Source organism: Pangasianodon hypophthalmus, chromosome 7 (genome assembly GCF_027358585.1).
Source record: "Pangasianodon hypophthalmus isolate fPanHyp1 chromosome 7, fPanHyp1.pri, whole genome shotgun sequence".
Taxonomy (NCBI): domain Eukaryota; kingdom Metazoa; phylum Chordata; class Actinopteri; order Siluriformes; family Pangasiidae; genus Pangasianodon; species Pangasianodon hypophthalmus.
The window spans coordinates 28,560,275-28,586,734 of NC_069716.1; the positions used below are offsets into that span (position 1 = coordinate 28,560,275).

The 26,460-nt window shown below is 36.1% G+C and overlaps 2 protein-coding genes and 1 long non-coding RNA gene across 5 annotated transcripts in view; 2 read left to right on the top strand and 1 right to left on the bottom strand.

The window, feature by feature from the left end:
- zcchc14 (zinc finger, CCHC domain containing 14) overlaps positions 1 to 5,038 on the top strand; it is a 32,277-nt gene extending 27,239 nt beyond the window's left edge. The window contains exon 13 of one of the 2 annotated variants that reach the window (XM_034305571.2): positions 185 to 5,038. In XM_034305571.2, the coding sequence (XP_034161462.1) occupies positions 185 to 240 (56 nt within the window). In that variant the 3' untranslated portion in view covers positions 241 to 5,038. The remainder of the gene's footprint in view (positions 1 to 184) is intronic. The other variant, XM_034305572.2, reaches the window with a different exon arrangement.
- Positions 4,667 to 15,423, bottom strand: map1lc3b (microtubule-associated protein 1 light chain 3 beta). The gene is made up of 4 exons (XM_026946606.3): positions 15,219 to 15,423; positions 13,521 to 13,576; positions 8,373 to 8,479; positions 4,667 to 7,223 (listed from the first exon to the last, which is right to left on the bottom strand). Exons 1-4 carry the CDS (start codon positions 15,256 to 15,258, stop codon positions 7,049 to 7,051), a joined length of 378 nt encoding a protein of 125 aa, XP_026802407.1. The 5' UTR covers positions 15,259 to 15,423; the 3' UTR covers positions 4,667 to 7,048.
- Positions 14,579 to 24,813, top strand: LOC128318586 (uncharacterized). 2 transcript variants are annotated; one of them, XR_008301994.1, is made up of 5 exons: positions 14,579 to 14,677; positions 16,781 to 16,938; positions 20,283 to 20,447; positions 22,542 to 22,865; positions 24,286 to 24,813. It is a non-coding gene; the product is annotated as an uncharacterized LOC128318586 (long non-coding RNA). The 2 variants fall into 2 exon arrangements; XR_008301995.1 differs by lacking the exon at positions 24,286 to 24,813 and having other exon boundaries at positions 22,542 to 22,968.
- Positions 24,814 to 26,460: the final 1,647 nt, after the last annotated feature.

Sequence of the window (26,460 nt, forward strand, 5' to 3'; positions counted from 1 at the left end):
TAAAAAAATTACAATAAACATATCTATATAAATAATATAGCATATTTCCAGACTATATGTTTTTTTATTTAAATAGTATTTTTAAAAATTATTATTATTATTATTAGTTTTGATGGTGCTAATATACGTTTTTATTTTATTTTTATTTTATTTTTTTTTATTTTATATATATGTATATATACAGGTATGTTTCGTCTCAAATATTCTCCTCAGTCGGAAGGCCAGGACTCTGGTGACTAGCCGTTATTTACAGCGTGTGTGAAGTTTTCCAGGCAGAGCCCACATCCGTGTGTGTGTGTGTGTGTGTGTGTGTGTGTGTGCGCTGGGTTTAAAGCAGTCTCCGATTCTTTGAACACAGAACCCTTTTTGAGACTCTCGTGGACTTTCGCTCGGAGAGAAGCTTTGTAATGGACGAGCCGGACGTCAGGGATGATTCTACCACCAAAACTCGTGAGGAACGTTGCGTAAAAATGGCCGCCGGTTTTTAAGCGGCTCCTTCCTCAGGTCCTCAATCGGCCTCGTCCTGTTTTATCTCAGCGTTATGCACTAAATAACATGCGAAGGTGCCCAAGTCTCGCACTTTCCTGTTGGACCTGGTGGGACGAAACACTGCCGGATTTGACTGGACACAAAGTTTTGTTGCTTCATTTAAAGTGGCTACGTGTTTTTTTTTGTTTTGTTTTGTTTTTTTTAACTTTTTATAACAAGACTTTTTTGTGTTGAATCTATTTACGCTGTCTTTTTTTTGGATGTTGAAATAGTTTTTAATGACTTCAGAATTTTTTTTTTTAATATCATGTTATTTTTGCTCAGCTACAAAACCTACAGTGTTTACCGTCATGGTGTTTTAAGCCACGCCTACTTTTTTTTAAACAGATTTACAATTTTTCTGTAGTAGCTATGTGCCAATAATCAGTTCTGTGATATTCAACACGCACAATATTATCGTTAAACAATTTAGCCAATTCTGTCTGTTATTTTGGACAAATTGGAGCTGAAATCCCAGAATTCTTTTTGTGCAATGAGAGTAACCAGCAAAGTAAAAAAAAAAAAAACACTCAGTCATGCTGAATTGTTGTTTGAGATTGTAACGAACAATCGGGCGATGATCGTAATGTTAAATTTTAATAATGTCTTAGTTTATTTTAGAGCTCCAGATGTACATATGCATGATTTTTTCAATATTTCTAAGATTTTTTTTATTGCTAAGAGACATTTTGAATGAATGTAGGTTCACAAACCTAAATAATTAGCACCTTAGCTAATTCAGCGAGACGTCAGCGGCAGTTCTACGTTAAAACATCGACATGTTTTCATTTAAAGTGCCAACTTCTTGTTCATTTCATTAGCTAACGAGTGACGGTTCGGTACATTTCCTCCGTCATAGCTCAAATTCCTTTGCTAATTTAACAAAGACTTCACTAAATTTTCTTAGTTAATTTAACAAGAACTTCGCAAAGTTTCTTTGGCTTATTTAGTAATGCCTGAGCTAAGCATTCTTAGATAATTAGCGAGGTGTTTTTGAATCAACTTAGCAAAGTTAGCTCAATTTCATAGATAATTTAATAAAGGACATCACTAATTTTCTTTATTTAATTAGTAAGGTCATTGCTAATTCCTTTTCTTAGGAAATTAGTTAGGACTTTGCTAAGTTGCTTTAGCTAGGTAGCAAAAACTTGGCTAAATTAGCTAAGGGAAAAAAAAACTGAAAATAATTAGCTAATATAGTGAGGATTTTGCTCAATTTCCATTTTGCTTTACCTTGTTAACAAGGACTTTGCTAAAATGTGTAAAGATGTCATTTAAATTGCTTAGATAATATAGCAAGGATTTAGCTCAATGTCTTTACCTAATGTAGGGAGAATTTTGCCAAAATTTCTTCATTAATTTAGTTCAGAGTTGCCTACATTCCTTTAGTTGGTTAAAAGCCTTTCCTAAATTAGCTAAGAAAATTTAGCAACGATTTGACTGAAAGTTCCTTGAATAATGTAGCTAGGACTTTGCTAAATTTCCTCTGATAATGTAGTGAAGAATTTGCTAAATATTCTTAGCTAATTTAGCAAGGATTTTTGCTTCCTTAAATAATATAGCGAGCATACTGCCAAATTTGCTTAGCTAATTTAGTGAAGAATTTGCAGATTTCCATTGCTAATTTAGCAAGGCTTTTCAGTAAATTTCCTTGGATAATATACTGAGGCTTTTGCTAAATTTCCTTGGCTAATTTAGTGAAGAATTTGCTCATTTCCATTGTTAATACTGCAAGGTATTTTGCTAAATTTGCATAGTTTATTTTGCAAGGATTTTCATGACAATTCCTTTGATTTTGCAAAATTTCCATAACTAATTTAGCAAGGTATTCTGCTAAATTTCCTTAGCTAATGTACTGAAGATTTTGCTAAATTTCCTTAGATAATGAACTGAAGAATTTGCTGCATTTCCATAGCTAATTTAGCAAGGATTTTTTATAAATTTTCTTAGCTAAATTAGGACAGAAATTGCTAGATTTCCATAGCTAACGTAGTGAGGATTTTGCTAAATTTCCTTAGCTAATTTAGTGAAGAATATTGCTAATTTAGCAATGTTTTCGACATGTTTTCATTTAAAGTGCCAACTTCTTGTTCATTTCATTAGCTAACGAGTGATGGTCTGGTACATTTCCTCCGTCATAGCTCAAATTCCTTTGCTAATTTAACAAAGACTTCACTAAATTTTCTTAGTTAATTTAACGAGGACTTCGGCTGCCTGATAATAGCACTTCTAATTTAACAAGAACTTTGCAAAGTTTCTTTGGCTTATTTAGTAATGCCTGAGCTATGCATTCTTAGATAATTAGCGAGGAGTTTTTGAATCAACTTAGCAAAGTTGGCTCAATTTCATAGATAATCTAATAAAGGATATCACTAATTTTCTTTATTTAATTAGTAAGGTCATTGCTAATTCCTTTTCTTAGGAAATTAGTTAGGACTTTGCTAAGTTGCTTTAGCTAGGTAGCAAAAACTTGGCTAAATTTGCTAAGGGAAAAAAACGTCACTGAAAATAATTAGCTAATATAGTGAGGATTTTGTTCAATATCCAGTTTGCTTTAGCTTGTTAACAAGGACTTTGCTAAAATGTGTAAAGATGTCGCTGAAATTGCTTAGATAATATAGCAAGGATTTAGCTCAATGTCTTTACATAATGTAGTGAGAATTTTGCCAAAATTTCTTCGTTAATTTAGTTCAGAGTTGCCTACATTCCTTTAGTTGGTTAAAAGCCTTTCCTAAATTAGCTAAGAAAATTTAGCAAAGATTTGACTGAAAATTCCTTAGATAATGTGGCTAGGACTTTGCTAAATTTCCTCTGATAATGTAGTGAAGAATTTGCTAAATATTCTTAGCTAATTTAGCAAGGATTTTTGCTTCCTTAAATAATATAGCGAGCATACTGCTAAATTTGCTTAGCTAATTTAGTGAAGAATTTGCTCATTTCCATTGTTAATACAGCAAGGTATTTTGCTAACTTTCCATAGTTTATTTTGCAAGGATTTTCATGACAATTCCTTTGATTTTGCAAAATTTCCATAACTAATTTAGCAACGTATTTTGCTAAATTTCCATAGCTAATGTACCAATAATTTAGCTAAATTTCTTTAGATAACGAAGTGAAGAATTTGCTAAATTTCCATAGCTAATTTAGCAAGGATTTTTTCTAAATTTCTATTTCTAATTTAGCTAGGAATTTTTCTAAATTTTCTTAGCTAAATTAGGGTGGAAATTGATAGATTTCCATAGCTAACGTAGTGAGGATTTTGCTAAATTTCCTTAGCTAATTTGGTGAAGAATATTGCTAATTTAGCAATGATTTTTTTCTAAATTTCCATAGCTAATTTAGCAAGGATTTTGCTACATTTCCATAGCCAATTTAGCAAGGATTTTCACTTAATTTCCTTAGATAATGTAGTAAAGCTTAAATGTGCTACATTTAGCATAGTTAATTTAGCAAGGTATTTGTGATAACATAGCTTATTTAACAAGCGTTTTGCTAAATATCCTTAGCTGATTTAACAAAGGTTTTCATGAAATTTCCTTAGCTAATATAGCTAGGATTTTGCCAAATTTCCTTAGCTATTTAGTTAAGACTTCAATAAATTGCATCATAAAAAATGAGCTAATTTAGCTTTAAAAAAAATCTGAAATTTGGATGAAATTCCTCAGCTATTTCCGTGAGTATTTTGCTAAATACGCTTCCTGGACTTTGGGAGGAAATGTGAACGTTCAGCTGTTCGTTTCTGCCAAACCCGTTTCTCCTTCATTTCATCAGCGAGCTCTGCATGTCGCCTTTATAACAGTTCTGTACACGAGTCTGTTTTTTTGGCAGAATCTTTTTTTAAACAAAAATGTCACTTTTTTCTGACATTATGTTTGTATTTAATGTTTGATGCTGAATTCAGAGAATTGTTTGTATCCAGAGTTATTTTGTATACCGTTATCAATTTGAGACATTTCAGAATTAAACTCGTTTTCAGATTTACTTCCACGTGTGTATGTGTTTGTGTGTGTGTGAAATAGCTAGCTAGCATGTAACTTTTATTAATATTCTTTTACCATTCGTACTTTCTCTCCATTCCCAGAATTCAACAGCGTACACATTCTAAAATATCTGCTGTACGCCTCAACATCACACCATCTTTCAAAGAAATATCTTTTATTCAGTTATTGGTTTTGTTCCTTACACAGAAGTATAGCATATGAACATTTTTTTTTTTACAAGGAAACATTTCTTTAAATAAAAACATTCAGGCTAAATGCAAAGGATAAAAGGCATCTAAAGTGTTTGTCGTACAGTTATGTAGACACGGCGACGTATACACACGGGACGCGTTCATAAAGGCGTAAATAAAGCTCTAAGAAAACTCTAAAAAGCGTGCGATGGAAGAAAAGCGATGATGTTGGCTGTGTTCCAAACACAAATCAGCTCCCTTTCATTTATCTGCTTCTGCCCTTCTCGTTTTTTTCAGCTAAACGCTTTACATGATTGTTTTTTTTTTCCCTATAATCAGCTCTACAACTCTCGGAACTACAATCATACACGGTCTTACAGCATGGCATTTTTTTTTTTTTTGTTTTTAGTCATCTGAGCGACCCACAAAAGCAAAGACGTGAAGAAAGACAGAATCGTAAAACCTTTAACCTTTCAGATCACAGATTTGGTTTATCAGTATTAACAGTATCGCTATCGATGCATCGGCTAACGTTTTAATCACAATATTAAACGTTACGTTTCTGTGTAGACGTTCTGATCGGACAGTATTTATACCGTAAACAAACCTCTTCAGATTTTGTCTTAAGATTAATCCATTTAAAAAAAAAAAAAAACTCTTCGATATGATACTAAGGCTGGGTGATGTGACAAAAATATATCACGATACTCGGAACATGTTATCGTGAACAATATGCAGACGACTGCTAATCAATTATCAAAGACTGCTAATAATTATCATTAATCAAAGATCTAGTGATACGATATATATATATATAAAAATTACATTTTCATTAAAAGTTTACAAAAAAAAATTAGTCAAACCGTAAACATTCACGTTACGTACAGAATAATATATCGTAATAACAATGTCACTTTATCATATCACCCACTCTTAGACAAGATATCAGAACTCATATATACTGAAATCCTCACCGTAACCAAGGCAACGAGCAGGTTTTGTGGTAGTAACGTTAAACATCATGACAAGGTTGGGATAATTGCTAAATTTACCTCAAAGTTCACATCGTAAAATACACTTTGGTGTTTATTTACTGTGTAATCAGATCTCTACACAAAAACTGAATTCTGTAAAATATGAAGCGTCAAAGTTCAAATTTGTAGCGTTTGCTACAAAAAAAAACGCTTCACACCATCGGTTCATTTTACGAGTTGAACAATTTTACGTTTTCGGTTTGTAGCTGCGACTCGTACGATTTTGTGTTAGCTCCACGCCTAGCTGTCTGCATCATCTACTTAGCTCTTCGCTACTTGGCCTTTCAGTAATGAGTTTTTTGGTCGAAACCAAAATTGTTATTGTTGCTTTAAATCCGAAAGGATGTAAAGTTGTGGTTTGTAACTGCAACATGAACGTAGAGATGTAAATCATCGTAGCTGTAACGTGAGATTTGAGGATTCGGTTATGGATTTGCGATGCGTGAAACTACAACATTGAATTGTTTAGACAGAAAAATGCGTCACTGTAAAAAGGATTGGAAAGCGTATCAAATCAAATCTGATATCGTTCAGCGTTTTAGATTAATATCAGTATGATACGATATCCTAGTATTGGATCGATGCATCCTTAATCATCGCGTCTAGCTAGCTGTGTATGCGATATATGTATAGTTTATCATCACAGTTGCTTGCTTCTTATTTCAGAATGCAGCAAGAACGGATAAATCTTGAGTAAAATATTGTGATATAACGTCCAACCGATTATCGACACAAGCCTGCGTGCTCAAATTTAGCAAATCACTGTAAAGCTCAGAGCTTGTCTGGATCTGAGAGTCACGAGAACTACAGAAATTTGGTAAAATTAAATTAAAACCACGTGAAGCTTTCGACAGGAACTGAGCTGAGCTGTACCTGACCTCAGAGCTCTCGCTATACGTTTACATTAGCAACACTCACATATGACAATTTCTATACGATAAAATTGTAAAATTAAAAAAAAAAAAAAGAAAAGAATTAGAAGAAATCAGATCTCATCAGACTCTGATTCTGACCTCTGACACACGCTGTTGATGAAGATAACAGAAGACACACGTGTTTGCAGCCTAGCCGTCGTTTCGAGGCTAATCGCTAGCTGAAGTGTGTTTTGAAAACAAAAAGAACGACCCCTTACATTTATAACAAACACTGGGATAAAACGAATGATCTGAAATCAGCTCTTAGCAAAACGGACAGGAAAGACGTCTGTCTCGGTTCTGCAGTTTCTCGCATCTGCTTCTGCGTGAGGAGGGAGGAAGTGAGGAGGACGGGAACGAGGGATCGTATCAGTGTCCGAAACCGAAAACCAGGAAGCGGCTTATTGCGCTCCGGCCGCTCCGAACGTCTCCTGAGAGGCGTAGACCATGTACAGGAAGCCGTCCTCATCCCTCTCGCGCTCGTACACCTCGGAAATGGCCGCCGAGACGGAGACCATGCTGTGGCCATTTACCAGCAGGAAGAAGGCCTGGTTAGAGTTCAGCTGCAGGCGCCTCCTGGTGGACAAACACGGAATAACAGGTGTTTAAAACCTTGCGTTCATGTGAAGAGAACAGAAATGAGTCTGGTTTTAATTTATAACCTCCATCACTTCCTCTAGTCACTTCCACTGAGCGCAAAACAAACCTCAGACAGGTCATCCATGTTGTTATTTTATTTGCATTACACCGGATATGAAATATATGAAAACTCTGGTATTTTGCTCAAAAACCTCAGAAATTTTCACTCGTTTCGTCATAAAATATAATGAAGTATGGGTTTCATGCAGGTTTTTTCTAAAATGAAAATTTTCCGAGGGAAAATCAAGCGTGACCAGGGAGTGCTGTTACACAAAAATAATTAACATTATTTCCCAATAACAGCATTTCCTGAAGTGGTTTATTCCACTTATACCACAGCAATTAGACAGCAATTACTATTTTTATTTATTAAAGAACAACGCCAAACTTTTTATCCATTTATTGTTACGTTTAATGTTGTGGAACTAACTTTGTCACTTATATTACAGCAACAATAAACTGTCACTTCACGTGACGTTAAAGGAAAATATTCAACTTTTCCATTGTAACTGTAACTCCGCTTCACCAAGCTACTGATTATTTTCCTATAACTGCACAACATGGAGTGTTTTATTCCTTACACAAATAATCTTCTCTGTATTTCAGTAAATGTCCTGTATCAGAATGTGTAAAATATAGTGGTGGAGGTTTAAAACTCTACAACGTTGTCACAACACGACAAAATAAAATCAAACAAAATTTAGACAGAAGAGAGCAGAAATGTTTCCTCGCTGTGACGAGAGAAGACGGCAATCCTGTTTCTGAGAAAAGAAAAAACTATAAAGGCACTGAGGCATTTGTCTTAAAAACAGAACTTGTTGCTAAACCACGGCACATCCAGCTTTTTCTTCTTTCTTAAGCACGATGTCGTAACACAATAACGCTACTCGTCCTCTCTGAAGAAAAAATTCAACTAAGAATTTCTTTCAGAAATGCAGGAAGTGAACCAATGGGTCAAGAATGAAAAATAAATAAATAAATAAATGTAGCAAGGTTTGTACAAAGTGCTCTCAAAAGTGAAACAAATCAATATACCGGAAAATCTCAGCTATTGATACAGTGACTTTACAGCAAACATGTTTTTACCTGATGATCTTGATGAGTTCGCTCATGTTCACGTGATCAGGAACCAAAAACTTCGTTTTGTCCAGAATGGGAAGCTGTTTCTCGCCCTTGTACCTCTCAATGATCACCTGAAAGAAGAACATGTGAAACACAAACAGGATTATTCCCTCAGTTACTCAGAAACGAGAGGATTAAACACGGAGGTGTATCACGTGCTATTTAAACAGTTACAGCGTGTCCGGTTTTCTGAAGCAGAACGAGTTTCCTGAATTCTAGAGAAAAAGGACTGAACCTCGAACAGAGTGTGGCGCGCTATAAAGCTACGCTCGTTACGCTGTTTCTGACCTGAAGTACAATAAAATGTCTGTGGAAACCAGCGAGTTACCTTTAAATGTAAGTCCAGTTCAAATATGAAACATTGAAATCATAGTAAAGTGTAACTAAAATGAATAAAATGGCTGAAAGGTATAGTGTGGAAAACACACACTTCAATGTTTTTAAGTTCAAATAATTACCTACGTTTGTATTCATTTGCGTCTGTAAAATTTACAGAATCAGACTAAAGCCTTATTTGGACGGGATTAAATTCCAGGAGCTCCTCCGTGATTTTATTTCCGTATGGATCGGAGACGTTGATGATTTTCTCCCTCCATCCCTGGGAAAAGAGGGCGTGGCCACGCGTGCGTAACGTGTTGTGTTTACATCATCTGTAGCTGCTCGTCGATAGAATTAGCATTTAGTCAGTAATTTTGGATTAATTACTCATCAACAAGGTCAGCAAACTGAAGTCAGGACTGTAAATAAACTTAACGAGTTATTAGCTGTAGCTAAGAGAATTATAAAATTGAAGTAAATTATACTGTATATAAACAGCACGTGCTTGTGCTTGTGTTGAACAGCAGCAGATACTTACTGAATTCTTGTACAGTGAAGTCGCTCTGATAAACAACACGCTGTTTCAGTTTCTTCATTTAATTTAAACCCTGCTCATGCTTCGTGACGGGAAAAGCTAAGATCAGAGCGTCAGACAAACAGGTTTTGTTTCCCTGCTCCGAAGTCAGACAGCAGGTTATTAAGTTTCGTACAGGATTACAAAATACACTACAAATGAAACGTGTATTAACAGATAAAATGCGATTTATTTTTTTTTTTAAATTGGACGTATAAATCATCGGACTTTACAGCTGGAATCTATCTGCTATTCCTGATCAGTCGTCTAACGCCTATACGTCACGTAAATTTTAAAAATGTGAACGAGCTACATGCCGAGCGAACACAAAGCCTTGTGTACGCACAATTAAAAACAAATCTAACCTTGGTGTCGTGGTTTCTAAAGAACCAGAGGTGGGTAGAGTAGCTAAAAAGTACTCCAACTACAGATTTACAACAAGCCTTAGTGACAGTAACGATGAGGATAAGATCAAAATCCACATCTGGCTTAATGTTAGAAGTTTGTTTTTTCCTTTAAATCTCCAGAAGTTTATGAACCTGTAAGACTGTACTGCTGTATACGCAGTGAACGTCAGCGTTACTCACACTGTGTGTTCAACATCACATGAAAATGATGCCTCGCTCTCTCAAGCAAGGAAACGCACGAGGAAGGACAATCATCGTTTGGTCATTTTGCTTTGTTTTTATTTAAAGAGCACAGTAATGCTTTCTTGTCTCTGATGTTTTGCTGAGGAGTTTCATTTCACACAAAATTCACACAAACCATCAACTTAATTTAAGCCTCCAGCACTTCCTGTTCACTGTAGATGCTCACTACACAGGGTATGACATAACGACGCTCATAATGAGCTCAGTGTGACGAAGGCAAAGTCGATTATTGTCTCTGAGTAGAGTTCTTCTCTCTGAAGTAAGTTTACTTAAAATAAATGTAATGATGTAAAGGAAGTGCGTTGTTCGTACATGCTAGGTCACTGCTATCAAGAAAATATTCGCAGGCTTCGTGAAAAATGGAACTGTACAAAAATTTGCTCGCGTATGCAGGTGGACGAGGCGGCTATTTTTCAGATGTGCGTTAAGCAGCAGTAAGAAAGCAGTGAGACACAAATCCAATGTAAGCGCTACTTAATAATTAGCAGTCTCTGTTTTGAAGAAACAAACAGCCCACCAGCACGTCTTCTCATTTTCTGTTGGCTCTGAATGTCAAGTTTTGCGAATTCACAGGTCAAAGTTCATCTAGATAAATGCTGCGTTCAACTCGGAAATTCTTATGACTAGGAAAAAAAATTCAGGAAGTTCTCGTCAACCCCGAGATCAGCATGTGAGATGAAATCAACATGGCGGATTACAGTTAGCTGGCCGGACTGTTGCTAAAAAAAAAAAAAAAAAACTCAGTGTGAACTCACGGAGGTCAAAAATGACGCAGATCTAACTTCTCACTTCTGAAGTCAAAAGCAGCAAAATCTGCGTTGGGTCTGACTGCTGTTTTAGCTGAGGAGGCAGAAAAGCGTAGTGTCCAGGTGTCTCATGTATCGCCATAGCAACAAGTCAAACATCATGAATGCTACGGCTAAACCGTAAACGCTGCTGCTATCTAATTGATGAAGCTGTAGGTGATTTGGGACGGAGCCCCTGAGTGACTGAGACACACACTGGCAGGTGGATGATGGATGGAGGTGTTTTTTTTTGCGCAACAGATGGGAAGCTGATGGTCACCTGATCCTGTCCCTTAGCCAGATAACGACTATGCGGCTTCCTCAATAACACACACACACACACACACAGCACAGAGGTGACTCCTCACACACTTATTCTCTTACACTAATACTTCCGTGCTAAACACACACCTTTCACAAAAAAAGTGCGCTTTCCTTTAACACCGCCGTCAAACTTCCCACAGGACTCAATCACGTTTATATCAGGTGTCTCAGAGAACGACGAGAAACGTGGGTTTGCAAATGTAGAAGTTAGATGTTACGTTAACTACAACGTGATGTTTTATGTAACGCACCATCTCATCATGTTACCCACAAATTAGCCGATTAGCTAGCTAGCTACTGAATACTGAATTAGTCACAATGTGTTCCTTCGAGATTTACTTGTAGAGGGCGATATGACAAAAAAAACAAACAAACAAACATCACAATACTTTTCTATTCCTATTTTACACGATATGGAGCACGATATAAGGGTTGCGTGAGAAGCTAAAAACTGTACAACTGTAGCGCTGCATTTAACAGTAACGCTGTGGAAATGTCATTTAGCAGTGAAAAGGAAGGAATTATTTTTAAAAATCATTTTTACAGCTACTTCTAAATCATCTTCCAATCAGCTTCTAATTTTAAAAAAACCTTTAAAAAAGTTATAATGAGATCATGAAATAGTATCAACTCCACAAAGTCCAGTGATATCATTTATCATGATATTATATCATCACATTGACTAAATGTCTAGTGGGAACTCGTCTAACTGAGACCAGCCTTCATGACACCGAATATGACTCACCTTACTGAATCATTTAATTCATCTGACTCATCACTGAGAACTGTGTCCAAATCACTTAGTGACATAAACTACACGACTTTGATTCACAACCTACATAGCACCAGTAGATATTAGAATTATAGTTTCATTTTCCTTTCACACCTCGGCTTTTTCTAAAACAAACAACGAGATCTTATCTATAAATCTGGGTGTATCCTGCATCGATTCTGCAAGTCACCGATTGCACACATCCAAAACCGCAGGTTTGACAGCTACATGAGAGGTTTTTAAAATTTTAAAACTGACTGTACTAGGTAAATGATTAGTGTTAGTACTCAGTAGTGGTCTAGAGTAGTGAACAGCTGGCTAGAATAGTGAACAGTGGTCTAGCGTAGTGCACGGTGGTCTAGAGTAGTGAATAGTGGTCTAGAGTAGTGAATAGTGGTCTAGAGTAGTGAACGGCGGTCTAGAGTAGTGAACGGCGGTCTAGAGTAGTGAATAGTGGTCTAGAGTAGTGCACGGTGGTCTAGAGTAGTGAATAGTGGTCTAGAGTAGTGCACGGTGGTCTAGAGTAGTGAATAGTGGTCTAGAGTAGTGCACAGTGGTCTAGAGTAGTGAATAGTGGTCTAGAGTAGTGAATAGTGGTCTAGAGTAGTGAACGGCGGTCTAGAGTAGTGAACGGCGGTCTAGAGTAGTGAATAGAGGTCTAGAGTAGTGAATAGTGGTCTAGAGTAGTGAACGGCGGTCTAGAGTAGTGAACGGCGGTCTAGAGTAGTGAATAGAGGTCTAGAGTAGTGAATAGAGGTCTAGAGTAGTGAATAGTGGTCTAGAGTAGTGAATAGAGGTCTAGAGTAGTGAATAGAGGTCTAGAGTAGTGAATAGTGGTCTAGAGTAGTGCACGGTGGTCTAGAGTAGTGAACGGCGGTCTAGAGTAGTGAATAGAGGTCTAGAGTAGTGAATAGTGGTCTAGAGTAGTGAATAGTGGTCTAGAGTAGTGAACGGCGGTCTAGAGTAGTGAATAGAGGTCTAGAGTAGTGAATAGTGGTCTAGAGTAGTGAATAGTGGTCTAGAGTAGTGAACGGCGGTCTAGAGTAGTGAACGGCGGTCTAGAGTAGTGAATAGAGGTCTAGAGTAGTGAATAGTGGTCTAGAGTAGTGAATAGAGGTCTAGAGTAGTGAATAGCGGTCTAGAGTAGTGAATAGAGGTCTAGAGTAGTGAACGGCGGTCTAGAGTAGTGAATAGAGGTCTAGAGTAGTGAATAGTGGTCTAGAGTAGTGAATAGAGGTCTAGAGTAGTGAATAGCGGTCTAGAGTAGTGAATAGAGGTCTAGAGTAGTGAACGGCGGTCTAGAGTAGTGAATAGAGGTCTAGAGTAGTGCATAAGGATGCGATTTGGGACATAGCACTAGTTTGTGTCACTAGTTTGTGACATTCACGGTGTCACACACTGTGTTAATTTCTCAGTACGTGCACAAATGAAGCCGCGGGACAAGTGCACTGGCCTTTAATATAATTCAGTCTGAGAAAGGAATTCCTTAAATACAGAGATTCAGGAATGTGAAGGAACACTCGTTTCATTGTTTTCCTTATTAAATCGCCACTCGTGTAATAAAACATTAAAAACTAGACATGTATAAAAACTACTGAGTGGCATATAAAAAATAAAAATTCAAAATTTTGCCCTTCACCACGTTCATGCTGTGTAACTGATCTGTCGGCGTTCCAGGGAAAGACTTACCGGGATTTTGTTGGGATGCTGCTCTCGGATCTGTCTCACATCGTCCACTCTCTGTTCTGCAGAAACATCATCAGCACAAATACATCACATCACATCACACGACACGTGACTTCCAACCGTAATGCTCACATGTTAATAATCACGTGACTCAATCAGCGCCTTTTATTTAATATTTATGGAAGGAGTCTCCAGTGTAAGTGGAGATCACTATGACTATTAAGAAACTATTGATACAGTTATTATAGTTATTAGTTAGATAGTTACTTGTTATAAATCACAAAACTAGTTTCTTATTTGAAGCTTAACTAATAAACGAGTCTCAATAATGTCCATAAGATCTAAAAGAAACTTTAAACATAGAGGAAAAGTGCTATTTATTTTACACAAAAACATTTCAAATCTAGTGTTCAGGATTGAAGTTAATGAATAAATATCTTTCCAATAAATAAATATAACATAAATAATGTGATTAATATGCAAATAGTTGATATTATATTCATAAAGTCTAAATAATGTGGATTTAAATCTGACTGGAATTTTAAATACCTAGGGAAAGTGCTATTTATAGTAAAGATAGACATAATTAAGATATGATTAAAAAAATACAATTAAAAAAAACATTGATATTGATTAGTCATCAATAAATAAATATATCCAATAAACAAAACAGACATAATGTGTTTAATATGCAGACAGATGGGATTATAGTCATATTTTTTTGTTGTTTTGTTTTTCCTTTGTTTTTACAGTTAAGGGGGTAACTCCTCAATTTGTGAGACTCTCGATTAGCTTTAGAAATCTTAATATTTAAAAATAAAAAGCTTATATTAACTAAAGAATAGTAATAATAAGGGTCAAAACACTTGACCGCAGTCGCTTGTTTTGCCAGAACAGTGGCTCTGTTCCAAACCGCGCACTTCCGCACTAGAAAAAAAAGACCCTCCGTGTGACGTCACGAACGGTCGCTTAGCTACTGGTCTGCCAAAATGGCGGTTTTTTAGGCACCCTATGTAGTGCGCTAGTGCGCGGTTTGGAACTTAGCCTTCGTAGCTAGCACAATAGGCCACAGGGGTCAACAAAGCGAGGCCTGAGTGCGATATTTTGTTTAACCAGGGCTGATGATGCTCTCGGGAAAGTTGGATAGATGTCGTGAATGTGTAAGAATCCTTATTTTTAAAAGGTAACAAACAGAATGTGTTTATTTCGAGTGTGTTTGGGACTTTTTTAATGTCCCATCCCCCAATTCTGCAGTGAAATGTCCCCCGATGTGTTCTGAGGTCTGGAGCAGAGATTGCGACATTTAACTGGTTATGTTACAGGACACTGATCGTGTAATGTTCTGTAATATAGGATGTGAGAGAAGATAATGTTTTATAAATGTTAATCAGGCTAATTCTCCTCGATAATGTCGGTTTAGAGACATGACCTAGTTCTGGAAAACACTCGACTCCTCTTCTGTTTAGGAAAATGACAAAACTGGCTTTAAATAACTCAAATACTGTAAAAACAGAGCTGTGGAGGTGTTCGAGGAAGCCTTAAAGAGATAAACTATGTTTTAGACGTTGAGATGTCTCATTATGAACAGTGAATTAATCACATTTTAGCAGAGAAAAGAAAAGAAATCGAAAGCAAACACTGCCGTGGTGCGTTCAATGTGCCAAATGTGTCTATCTGTTTATTAGTCATAATCCCGCTTACCAAAGGTCCTCCTTTGTTTAAACGTCTTTTCTGAAGGCATATTCCTCTCTGTGTGTCTCCTCTTCACAGCAGAACACTCTGTAAACCCACTCTCCTACTTGTCTTTGTTCCCGACGCAGTTTTTTCTCTGTGTATACAAGCACAGCACACCCTGTTCCCTTCTTCTTCTCCTCTCCGTGTTGTGTTTCTGACCTGCAAAACAAAGCGGTCAGCTGACCAGTGACGTCACGGGGAGGCGAGCCTGACGTCACCTGCCAACAACATTTCCTCTTAGACTTTATTTAATTTCATTTTCTTCCATTTTAATTTCATTTTTTTTTTTTAAAATATCAGTAAGTAGAGAAAGTCTGCTGCGGTATGAAAAGTTATTTGTGACAAAATTAACCAATAAAAAAGCAAATATAAAAATAAATAATCATGTGAATAAGATAAATAATAATAAAAATATCAATAGAAATGTCTAATTTTATATATTTTATATCTGTTTGAATAAGTTAAAGTTAGTGCTAGTCATTTTTTATTTAATTTATTGTATATTAAAAATTTTTAATGGATCTTTTACACATTTCTTTTTTTTTTTTCAAATTTCCCATTTGTAAAAATATTAATAAAACTATACATTTTTATAAAATATATTTTCAGTTTTAATACAAAAGTAGTCTTTTTAATTTTATTTTAATTATGTTGTATATTATATTATATTATATTATATTATATTATATTATATTATATTATATTATATTATATTATATTATATTGACACATTTCCCTTTAGCTCCAAAGCTAGTAATATTTATTTTCCCATTAATTGTTTTAATAAATAAATAAATAAATATACAAACAAAGATACACACTTGTAGTTTTACAGTCAAGGTCATGAAAAGGAATTTATCACAGTACAGTTTCAAGTCATTCAGAAAAAAAGAAAGTATTAAACAAACAAATAAATAAATAAAATCCTGCAATAATACAATTTAAAAAGGACACTAAAATGATAATAATTATATTTCATAATAATTAATATTAATTACACATTTTCCTACTATGCATATATATATATATATATATATATATATATATATTCTACACAAAAGTTTCTAATCATGTACTTTTGTCACAAGTTTATAGATTTTTAATATTCCATTTATTGTACACAATTCAACAGTCAAATAAAAAAACTAAAATGAAAAAGTTATAAAGTGACATTAAAAATTAAAATGATAAATAAATCTAAATATATTACATAATAACTAAATCCCATTTAATTGCACCTTATTTGTATATTTTTATGTTCTATAAATATTTTTATAAAGTTTATTTATATATATATATATATTTAATATATATTAAAATATGTTTATATATATTTAATATATACTGTACATTTATTTATATTTTGCTGTAATATATCTGAAAATTAAACATGTTCTATTTGTTTACAACTTCTATTTTTTTTGTTTGTTTTTGTTTTTTTATTTCTAGCTGATTTGAATTTGAATTACGCCTTTAAAAGAAATTATGAAGATTGCTTTGTGTGTCCTGTCGCTATGGTAACTGATCAGGGCTGGTGTCGTGGTGACGTGAGAAACACGTGATGCAGACGGCGTGATCAGCAACGTTTCAGCTGCGGGAGAGGAAGAAGTGTTATTGAGCAACAAGACCGAGACTAAAAATCAGCAGAAATGTCATGAGATCAGATCTCCTCACCAGCACTCATCATGTGAGAGATCTATCTATCTATCTATCTATCTATCTATCTATCTATCTATCTATCTATCTATCGACAGTGGATATAAAAAGTTTACACACCCCTGTTCTCGTGATGTAAAATATGAAAGCGAGATAAATCATATCAGATCTTTTTCTACCTTTAATGTGAAATATCAACCAACAGCATTCAGGTGAAAAACAACTAGAAATGTTTTAGGAAAAAGAAAAGAAAGAGAATTTCCAGAACATTAGATGTACCATGAAACACCATGAAACACCATGAAACAGCGTGAAGGCCATCATCAACAAGAGGAGAAAATGGAGCACCACAGGGACATCACCACGAACAGGACGTCCCTCCACAACTGACAAAAAGCCAAGGAGAAACCTTATCAGGGAGGCTGCTGAGGGACCTACAGCAACATTAAAGGAGCTGCAGGAACATCTGATGAGAACTGGTCACTCCCTGCATGTGAGAACAATCTCTCATATTCTTCACATGTCTGGGCTATGAGGTAGAGTGGCTAGACGGAAGAAAAAAAAACATCTAAGCTCAACTAAATCACCCCTAACCATGTCACAAAATGTTTTCTGGTCTGATGAGGTTAAGGTAGAACTTACTGGGCATAATTCTAAAAGATATTTTTGGTGCAAAAACAAGACAGCTCATTACCCAAAGAACATCACCCCCGTGGAGAAGCATGGTGGTGGCAGCATCATGCTGTGAAACTGCTTCTCTTCAGCTGGGACTGGGGCTGCAGTCAAGATAGAGTGAATCATGGATCGCTCCAAATGTCAATCTATTTTGGCACAAAACCTGCAAACCTCTGTTAGGCAGCTGAAGATGGAGAAAAATTTCACCTTCCAGCACGATAACGACCCAAAGGAACAGCTTCAGAAGAAGAAGATCAGCGTTTTGGAATGGAAGAAGAAGATGCAATGGTCCAGTCAGAGCTCAGATCGAAATCCTAGCAGAAACCTTGTACAGGAGATGCACTCACTATCGGATAGATCTGGAGCATTTTTGTGAGGAAGAGAGGAATAAACTGCTAAATGAAGATGAGCTGAGTCAGTGGACTCGTACCCAAAAACACTGAGTGCTGAATTACAAGCAAAAGGAGCTTTAACACAGTATTAGTGAAGGGGTGTACATACTTATGCACCCAGGTTATTGTAAGTTTATTCTTTTTCTTTTTTTCCCCTAAAAGTTTCTATTTGTTTTTCACTTGAATGCTGTTGGTTGCTGTTTCCCAGTAAAGGTGGAAAAAGATTTAATACATCACAAAAACCTGTAATATTAACAGGGGTGTGTAAACTTTTATATCAGTTCTGTGCAAAAGTCTTGGAAAGAAATGCTGTGGAGCAAAAATGCCTTCAAAAATAATGAAACTAAATATTTCTACATAAAAAAATAACATATAAAGAGCAGTAAACAGTAATAAATGAAACAGAGTCAATATTTAATGTGATGATCCTTCACTTTAAATAAAATAAAGCAGTATCTGAGGTGCAGTGTGTGCAGTTTTATAAGGAAATGAGCTGGAAGTGTTACTGAGCATCTTGCAGAAGCAGCCACAGTTCTTCTGGAGACTTTGACTGTCGACTCGCTTCTTATTTCTGCAGCGAAACCCAGCAGCCTTCATTATGTTTTTATCTGAAAAGTGTCTCTTATGGAATCTGCTGCTTTCTTTACTGACATACAAACATTTTTCTGTAAGTTTTCATTCTGTGCTGGAAAACTAATGTTTGGAATCTACAATATGTTTGGACTGAATCAATAATGTAGAAGTCAGAAAATAAAAATCTATAACAAAGTTTGTACTAAAAAAAAAAAAAAAAAAGTGGGGGGTGCCAAGACTTTTGCACTGTAGTACTGTACATCATATAGAATAACAAAGACAGAGTCGTATAGAAAACAGAGATTCGTTACTTAAAGCGATTGATGATGTTGATACGCCGCGGCCCTCCTACACACTGTACACTGTGTATGTGGTGTGTGTGTGTGTGTGTGTGTGCATGGAGTGTGTGTGGAGTGTGTGTAGAGTGTGTGTGGAGTGTGTATAGTACTCCAGCTGGCCTCTGGCTGCTGCTCGCACATATTGTCATACATATTATATGAGTGTTCCTAAAGAGTTATGCAGCGTGAGTCGTTTTGGAAATGGACTGAATTAGAAACTCGAGCCAGATTGATGGAGTTAAATGTCACAGCGTAGGAGGCACCTTGGCAATTCTGACAGCATGCACACACACACACACACACACACACACACACACATACTCACACAGACACACACACACACACACACACACACACACTGGTGTTCCGGTCGTCATCATCAGTTGAGTACAACTGTACACTGAGTTTAAAACAGAAGTTTATTAGTGGTGATGAACATGAAGGACACACACTTCTCAGAAAAACAGACTGTGTGTGTGTGTGTTTGTGTGTGTGCGTGCGTGCACATGTGTGTGTGGTTGGGAGGAAAAGGGTGGATGGTGGAGGAAAAAATATTGATCATGTCCCACCTGAATGTGAGTGTTCAATCAATGTGTGTGTGTGTGTGTGTGTGTGTGTGTGTGTGTGTGTGTGTGTGAGAAATAAAACACCGTGTGTCATGCTGTTTCAGTAAAATAATCAACGACAGTGTGGTGTGATGAAGCGGAGTTACTGTAACCACACTGAAGTTGATTAGCTTCCTATAACAGCACATCCTGAAGTGTTTTATTTCTCTTATACCACAGCAATTTACCAACAATTACAATTTTTCATTTATTAAACAACACGTCATGCTTTTTTTTATCCATTTATAGTTACATATAACTATTTGTTAACTACTTATGTTTTTTTCTCTCTCTTGAAGTTAATAAGACAAAAATCATCCACAGCTTGTCCTGTTACCGAGCAACCGCAAAACGTAAACTCAGCTTTACCTCTGACTGTTGCAAAGGGCTGACACTGGAGACTCCTTCCATAAACGTAAAAAAAATAAACCTCTCCTTACAGAAAACTAGAAAATGTCTGAAGTACGAGTACCAGTGAATGAGCCGTTACTATAGAAACGATAATGTATTAGAACCAGCGCGTTAATATAAACCTGCGCTACTGTCAGAGCTGCGGTTATGGAAAATCAATCAACACCTTCTGACCAATCAGAATCCAGAATTCCGCACCTATTTGTCTAATCTCGTCTAATCCTATCTATCTATCTATCTATCTATCTATCTATCTATCTATCAGATCTTGTTTTTTGCTAGTTCTCTGTTACTACATATGCATGTAAGGCTGTATGCATTTTTCTGTGTGTGTGTGTGTGTGTGTGTGTGTGTGTGTGTGAATCACCACGCTGTGTTCAGTTGGCTGCTCGTGATGGCAGATGTCCTGTAGGAAGCGCAGTTGGAAGGAACCTTTCCTGATCTTTCCCTCCTCACTCTCCCTCAGTGAGAAGTTTAGACGCCGGAGTGTTGCTTAAAGCGGCGCTGATTCACGAACTGAGGAAATCCGATCTGATCCGATCTGATGTGAGACTGATTTAAGTAATGATTGGGTGTAAAGTCAGGGGTGTATTTTGGTGTGGTGTTATTCCTTTGAAGTTGGTTTTAAAGTTACACTGTGTGTGAGATTTGCAGCAGAAGACAGCAGGTACAACTAACTAACTAATTAATTAACTAACTAATTAACTCATAATAACAACTGTACATTAGACCATTAATACATAGTCTGTCTGTCTGTCTGTCTGTCTGTCTCTATCTCTGCTGTCTCACAGTCTGTCCCTCTCTCTGTCTGTCTGTCTGTCTGTCTGTCTCTATCTCTGTCTGTCTGTCTATCTCACAGTCTGTCTGTCTGTCTCACTGTCTGTCTGTCTGTCTCACTGTCTGTCTGTCTGTCTGTCTGTTTCACAGTCTGTCTGTCTGTCTGTCTGTCTCTGTCTGTCTCACTGTCTGTCTCTGTCTGTCTCACTGTCTGTCTCACTATCTGCCTGTCTGTCTGTCTGTCTCTATCTCTGTCTGTCTGTCTGTCTGTTTCACAGTCTGTCTGTCTGTCTCTAGCTTCGTCTGTCTCTCTGCCTGCCTGTCTGTCTCTCTGTTTCACAGTCTGTCTGTCTGTCTGTCTCACTGTCTGTCTGTTTCACAGTCTGTCTGTCTGTCTGTCTCACTGTCTCACAGTCTGTCTCTCTGTCTCTATGTCTGTGTGACTGTCTGCCTGTCTGTCTGTCTCTCTTCCTGTGTCTCTGTCTGTCTGTCTGTCTGTCTCTGTCTCTCTTTCTGTCTGTCCCTCTGTCTGTCTATCTGTTTGTCTGGTCTTAGGCCATTAATGTTTACTCACTTAATAATTGTTAATATTAATAAGCGTCATGTGATATTTTATTCTGTAGTTTGTCTTTTACTCCAGATTTCACATGCTCTTGCACTGACCGCTGTATTTTACATACGTTACACGTGACGTCGTCTCAAACCCCACGCTGCACTTCCTCTCTGTGGGCTGCAGGGGGCGCTGTTCAACAACCCCTCACGTGTCATAAGTGACATCACTGACAGTCAGTGTTATTCTTTACAAACACAAAGCATCGTATACAGCTTATAAACAAGCAGAGCGCAGTGTAATAAACACGTCATAAACACGGAGCGACAGAAACGAACCTTCTCTCATGAGCTTCAGAAGCACAGGCCACCAAGCACTTTAGCTCCAGGTCTACATTCTATAAAAAAAAGGTTCCTCAAAAGGTTCTTCTTTGTGTAATTAAAAGTTCTTAGGTTCTTTAAAAGGTTCTAGTTTGAATTCTCTGTTCTCGTCTCTTTACATCAAACCTTTAAAAGTTCACCTTAAAACGCTTACGTAGATGTGAGATTTGCAATTTTTTTATTTTTTTATTTTTTTTTACAAATCCTACAACAGGTGAATAATTAAACCAAACAATAATAATCCAATAAAATGTAATAAAAATTTAATAGAATTGATTTCATGGCTTTATACTAGATATTTTGGATTATTATTTTATTAATAAATCTAATAAAAATAAATAAATAAAATGTCTAAAATACATTGTGAAGGGGACTAACAGAAATCCAGCCCAATAATAAATAAATAAATAAATAAATAAATGTAGCTTTATAGTGTCAAAATGTACAACTTTTTTTTTTTCCAGAGATTGAAAATTTAAAAATAAATGTCATTAAATTGCTACAGAAATGTTAGAAATGTCATTTTGTCATTTCATTAAATTAAAACCAAAATTGGAAAAAATATGGGCAATTACTTTTTTTTTTTTTTTTTATCAATCTACAGTTAATTCATTAATGATTGTAGAGTTATTATTTTTTTGCATATTGTGCTTTATCATTAAAGGTTGTTTTTATGAAAATGTATTATTATTATTATTATTATTATTATTATTATTATTATTACTATTATTATTATTATTATTATTATTATTATTCAAGAACAGTGATCTGTTGAATCTCACTACTAGATCATGGATTTTGTATATAATTTGTTTTTCATACAGTACATTATGAGCAGAGACACTGTGTGTGTGTGTGTGTGTGTGTGTGTGTGAATCAATTAATCATTAATGCATCCCGGGAACTGATTTTCCACATCTGATGTCCTTCCAGACGTGGATAACGCGACTCTCTTTTCATTTCTTATCACTGAGATGACTGACAGGACGATTAGAGACGCCAGCAGGAAACACACAACCCCCCAGGAGGAGGAGGAGGAGGAGGAGGAGGTCCATCATCGAGAGGCCTGGACTAAAAAAACTCAGCATTTTGTAGAGATAAGAAGAGGGTCCACAGAGACGGTGTGTTCACAGGGTGCAGAAATTTATAGAAAACCCCTGCAGAGAAGGTTTACTCAGGAATAATGCAACATGCAGCGTGACGTGGGACTGAAACAAAATGGCCGCCGTTCAGTTTTACTGAAATTACAGCTGAAAGGTGCAGTTTCTCTCCAGCATCCATCTCAAAATCTTAATGTACTGAGGATCGTTAAAAATAAATAATAAATAAATAAGTAAGTAAGTAAATAAATAAATAAATACAGTGGGTTTGATTGACAGAAGTGATCAGGGATATATTTTACATTATATTAAAAATATATGAAATACAGTTATTTAAATGTAGTTAATTTTAGTTTAGACAAAAAAGATGTTATTTTCTTACAATTAAAGTCATATAAATTTATTTGCTACAGAAATTTAAAGGCCACAACACCAGCTTCACCAACTTGGTTAACGTAAATAAATCATAATTATTTGGTCTGTTGTTTTATTTAATTAATTACTTAAATAATTACTTTTTAATAGTCATTTTGTTACAATATTTTTGCTTTATAAAATATTTAAAAAATAATAAAATTCTATGTAAAACATTGTGAATAAAAAAATATTATTAATTAATTAATAAATATTTTTAATTTTGTAAAAAAAATTTACTACTAAGGAAGGTGGCATTAATCTTACCTCACAGGTTTTAGCATTGTTTTTCAACAATTTTATTTTTTGAAAAAAAGAAAAACAGTAACTTAGCCAGGCTACTAATTTAATAATCTAATTAATTAAGATAATAAATAAATTTTACAAACACAATCAGTTATTTTAAAAGCTCTAGATTTTGCTGTAATGTCATAAATCCTACTTAGTTCTCTGTTCATATGTAAACTATATAATCTAATCATACGTGTATATACACTGTAGCTGCTCATACAGTATACAGTATATCTAATACATATTTCCTTTCTTCTTTTTTATTCTAAAATATTGTGTATTAACTGTTTATCTGTTTATCATTAATAGTTTGTTTAAACTTTTCTGTGTTGTTTTTGTTGAATTAAATAAACTATTAATTAAATAATTCAATAATTATTATTTGATTCATAATTATTGATTATTATATACATGTTTTTAAATTGTTATTATTATTACTATAAACAAAAATTATTATGAATTTATTTTAAAAAAAGATTATTATATAGAATCTTACCTAGAAGGTTTAAAAATTATGCTACATGACGAAAAAAAAAAAAAGAAATCCACATAAATCATTTACATAGCCAGGTTTATAATAACCTTATAATAACCTAAAATCTAATAAATTAATGCAGGATAATTAAATATTAAAACGATGCCTGAGATTCTAAACTCAAATGAACCATTTTATTAAGTAAAAATATCTCTGGTTAATGCAGAGCTGCGTTTTTCACAGATGTTAATCGCTGTATTTTAAAGGTTATCAGTAACAGCCAGAAGAAAAACCTTACAGTTTTACACATTGATATTTTTTTATTTTAGTTTTCGGTTCACGTCTCAAATATTAACATCATTTTTAACCTGCCATTGAGTTTTTTTTTTTTTTTTAGATGTAACCCTCAAGTCCGCCTTCACGAACCTGAGGTCGACCCCTTCTGGCCGCTGCTCTTCTGGCCGTTACCATGGTAACGTCCTACACCATACACGCAAAAAACCACCCACTCACAACTTATTGTTCCTTTCTGAACAATGCATATTCATAACCGTGACAGGACAGAAAAACCCTTTTTTTCAGCTCTTTTATCGAAAAATGCGAATCCATGTGACACTGTTACGGGAACCGGCTGTGACCTCTCATCTGTCTCACACACACACACACACACACACACACACTGAATTAGATAGGATTGAATGTGATTTATGAGTGTACATGATGTTGTGACTTGTGGTGTAGAAAAGAAGTCAAACACAAGCTGTGACCGTAAATATTTTATTAAAAAACACACACACACACACTAATTTGCATTTTTTGCCAAAATATTAATAAATTCATCAAAGGAAGTGCGAGTAAATGAGGGGTATAGAGCTCGAGGCCGGATCGGCCTCCCACACATGAAGAGGACTCGCCTACGAGCAGTTTTTTTAAACACTCCTGTTGAATTTATTCAGTTTGTTATAAAGAAAATTCTTCAGTAACTTCCTCTTACTGAGAAAAACAGGAAACATACACAGCCACCAGAAAGAAGAATGGAAATTCAAGTTGTTAATGTACACAACCTTATGTTAGAATTTTTAATTTTATGCACGAAAAGTCTGCACAGTCTATGTGTAGGATTATGGGTTTATTTTAAAACACATTTTATTTATTATTTATTTGATTTGAAAGCTACTGCAGCACACACGTACACTAAGTATGTCATTGTACAAGAAAGCACGTAGACATGACAAGTTCTCGTATCTTGAAGAACGTGAAAACGTCCGCTTCATTACGCCGCTGTTTTATCAGCAGTGCTTACCTCTGCGCTGGGTGTGTGTGTGTGTGTGTGTGTGTTGGGGAGGAGGAACCTGAGCGCTGAGGTAGACTGTGACTTGTTGTCAAAGCAGAAAATGTACAACAACAAAATCACTAGTCTTCCAGGGCGTCCGGGTCGGCATCCGGAGTGTAAACCTGACGCTCCGCGATCAGCAGCGTGGTGCAACACACACATTTACACGGTTAATAATTCAGCATGACAGAGTTCAGAGCTGTTTCACTGTGACATGATTCAGATTTATTTTTTTACAGACAGTGTGTTAGCTTTGAGGCTTTGAGGAGTGGAAAGCCACGCCTCCTTCATCATTAGGAATGACACTTAGGAATAAAGTGCTTCTTAAAGTGACACTGATGCACATTAAGGCCACACCTACTTCCCAGGGACTAACACACACACCACGCCTCTTTCACTATGATGACAGGTACAGAGGCCACACCTCCTTTAGTGGAACTGACAGACACACATGCCAAACTTCCTTCTCTAAAACTAACAGACACACAGGCCACGCCTCCTTTACTAAAACTAACAGACACACAGGCCACGCCTCCTTTACTAAAACTAACAGACACACAGGCCACGCCCTCTTTACTAAAACTTACAGACACACAGGCCACACCTTCTTTTAAAACTGACAGACACACAGGCCACACCCTCTTTTAAAACTGACAGCCACACAGGCCACGCCTCCTTTACTAATACTAACAGACACACAGGCCACGCCTCCTTTACTAAAACTTACAGACACACAGGCCATGCCCTCTTTACTAAAACTTACAGACACACAGGCCACGCCTTCTTTTAAAACTGACAGACACACAGGCCACACCCTCTTTTAAAACTGACAGCCACACAGGCCACGCCTCCTTTACTAAAACTAACAGACACACAGGTCACGCCCTCTTTACTAAAACTAACAGACACACAGGCCACGCCTCCTTTACTAAAACTAACAGACACACAGGCCACGCCCTCTACTAAAACTAACAGACACACAGGCCACGCCTCCTTTACTAAAACTAACAGACACACAGGTCACGCCCTCTTTACTAAAACTAACAGACACACAGGCCACGCCTCCTTTACTAAAACTAACAGACACACAGGTCACGCCCTCTTTACTAAAACTTACAGACACACAGGCCATGCCTTCTTTTAAAACTGACAGACACACAGGCCACACCCTCTTTTAAAACTGACAGACACACAGGCCACGCCTTCTTTACTAAAACAGACACACAGGCCACGCCTTCT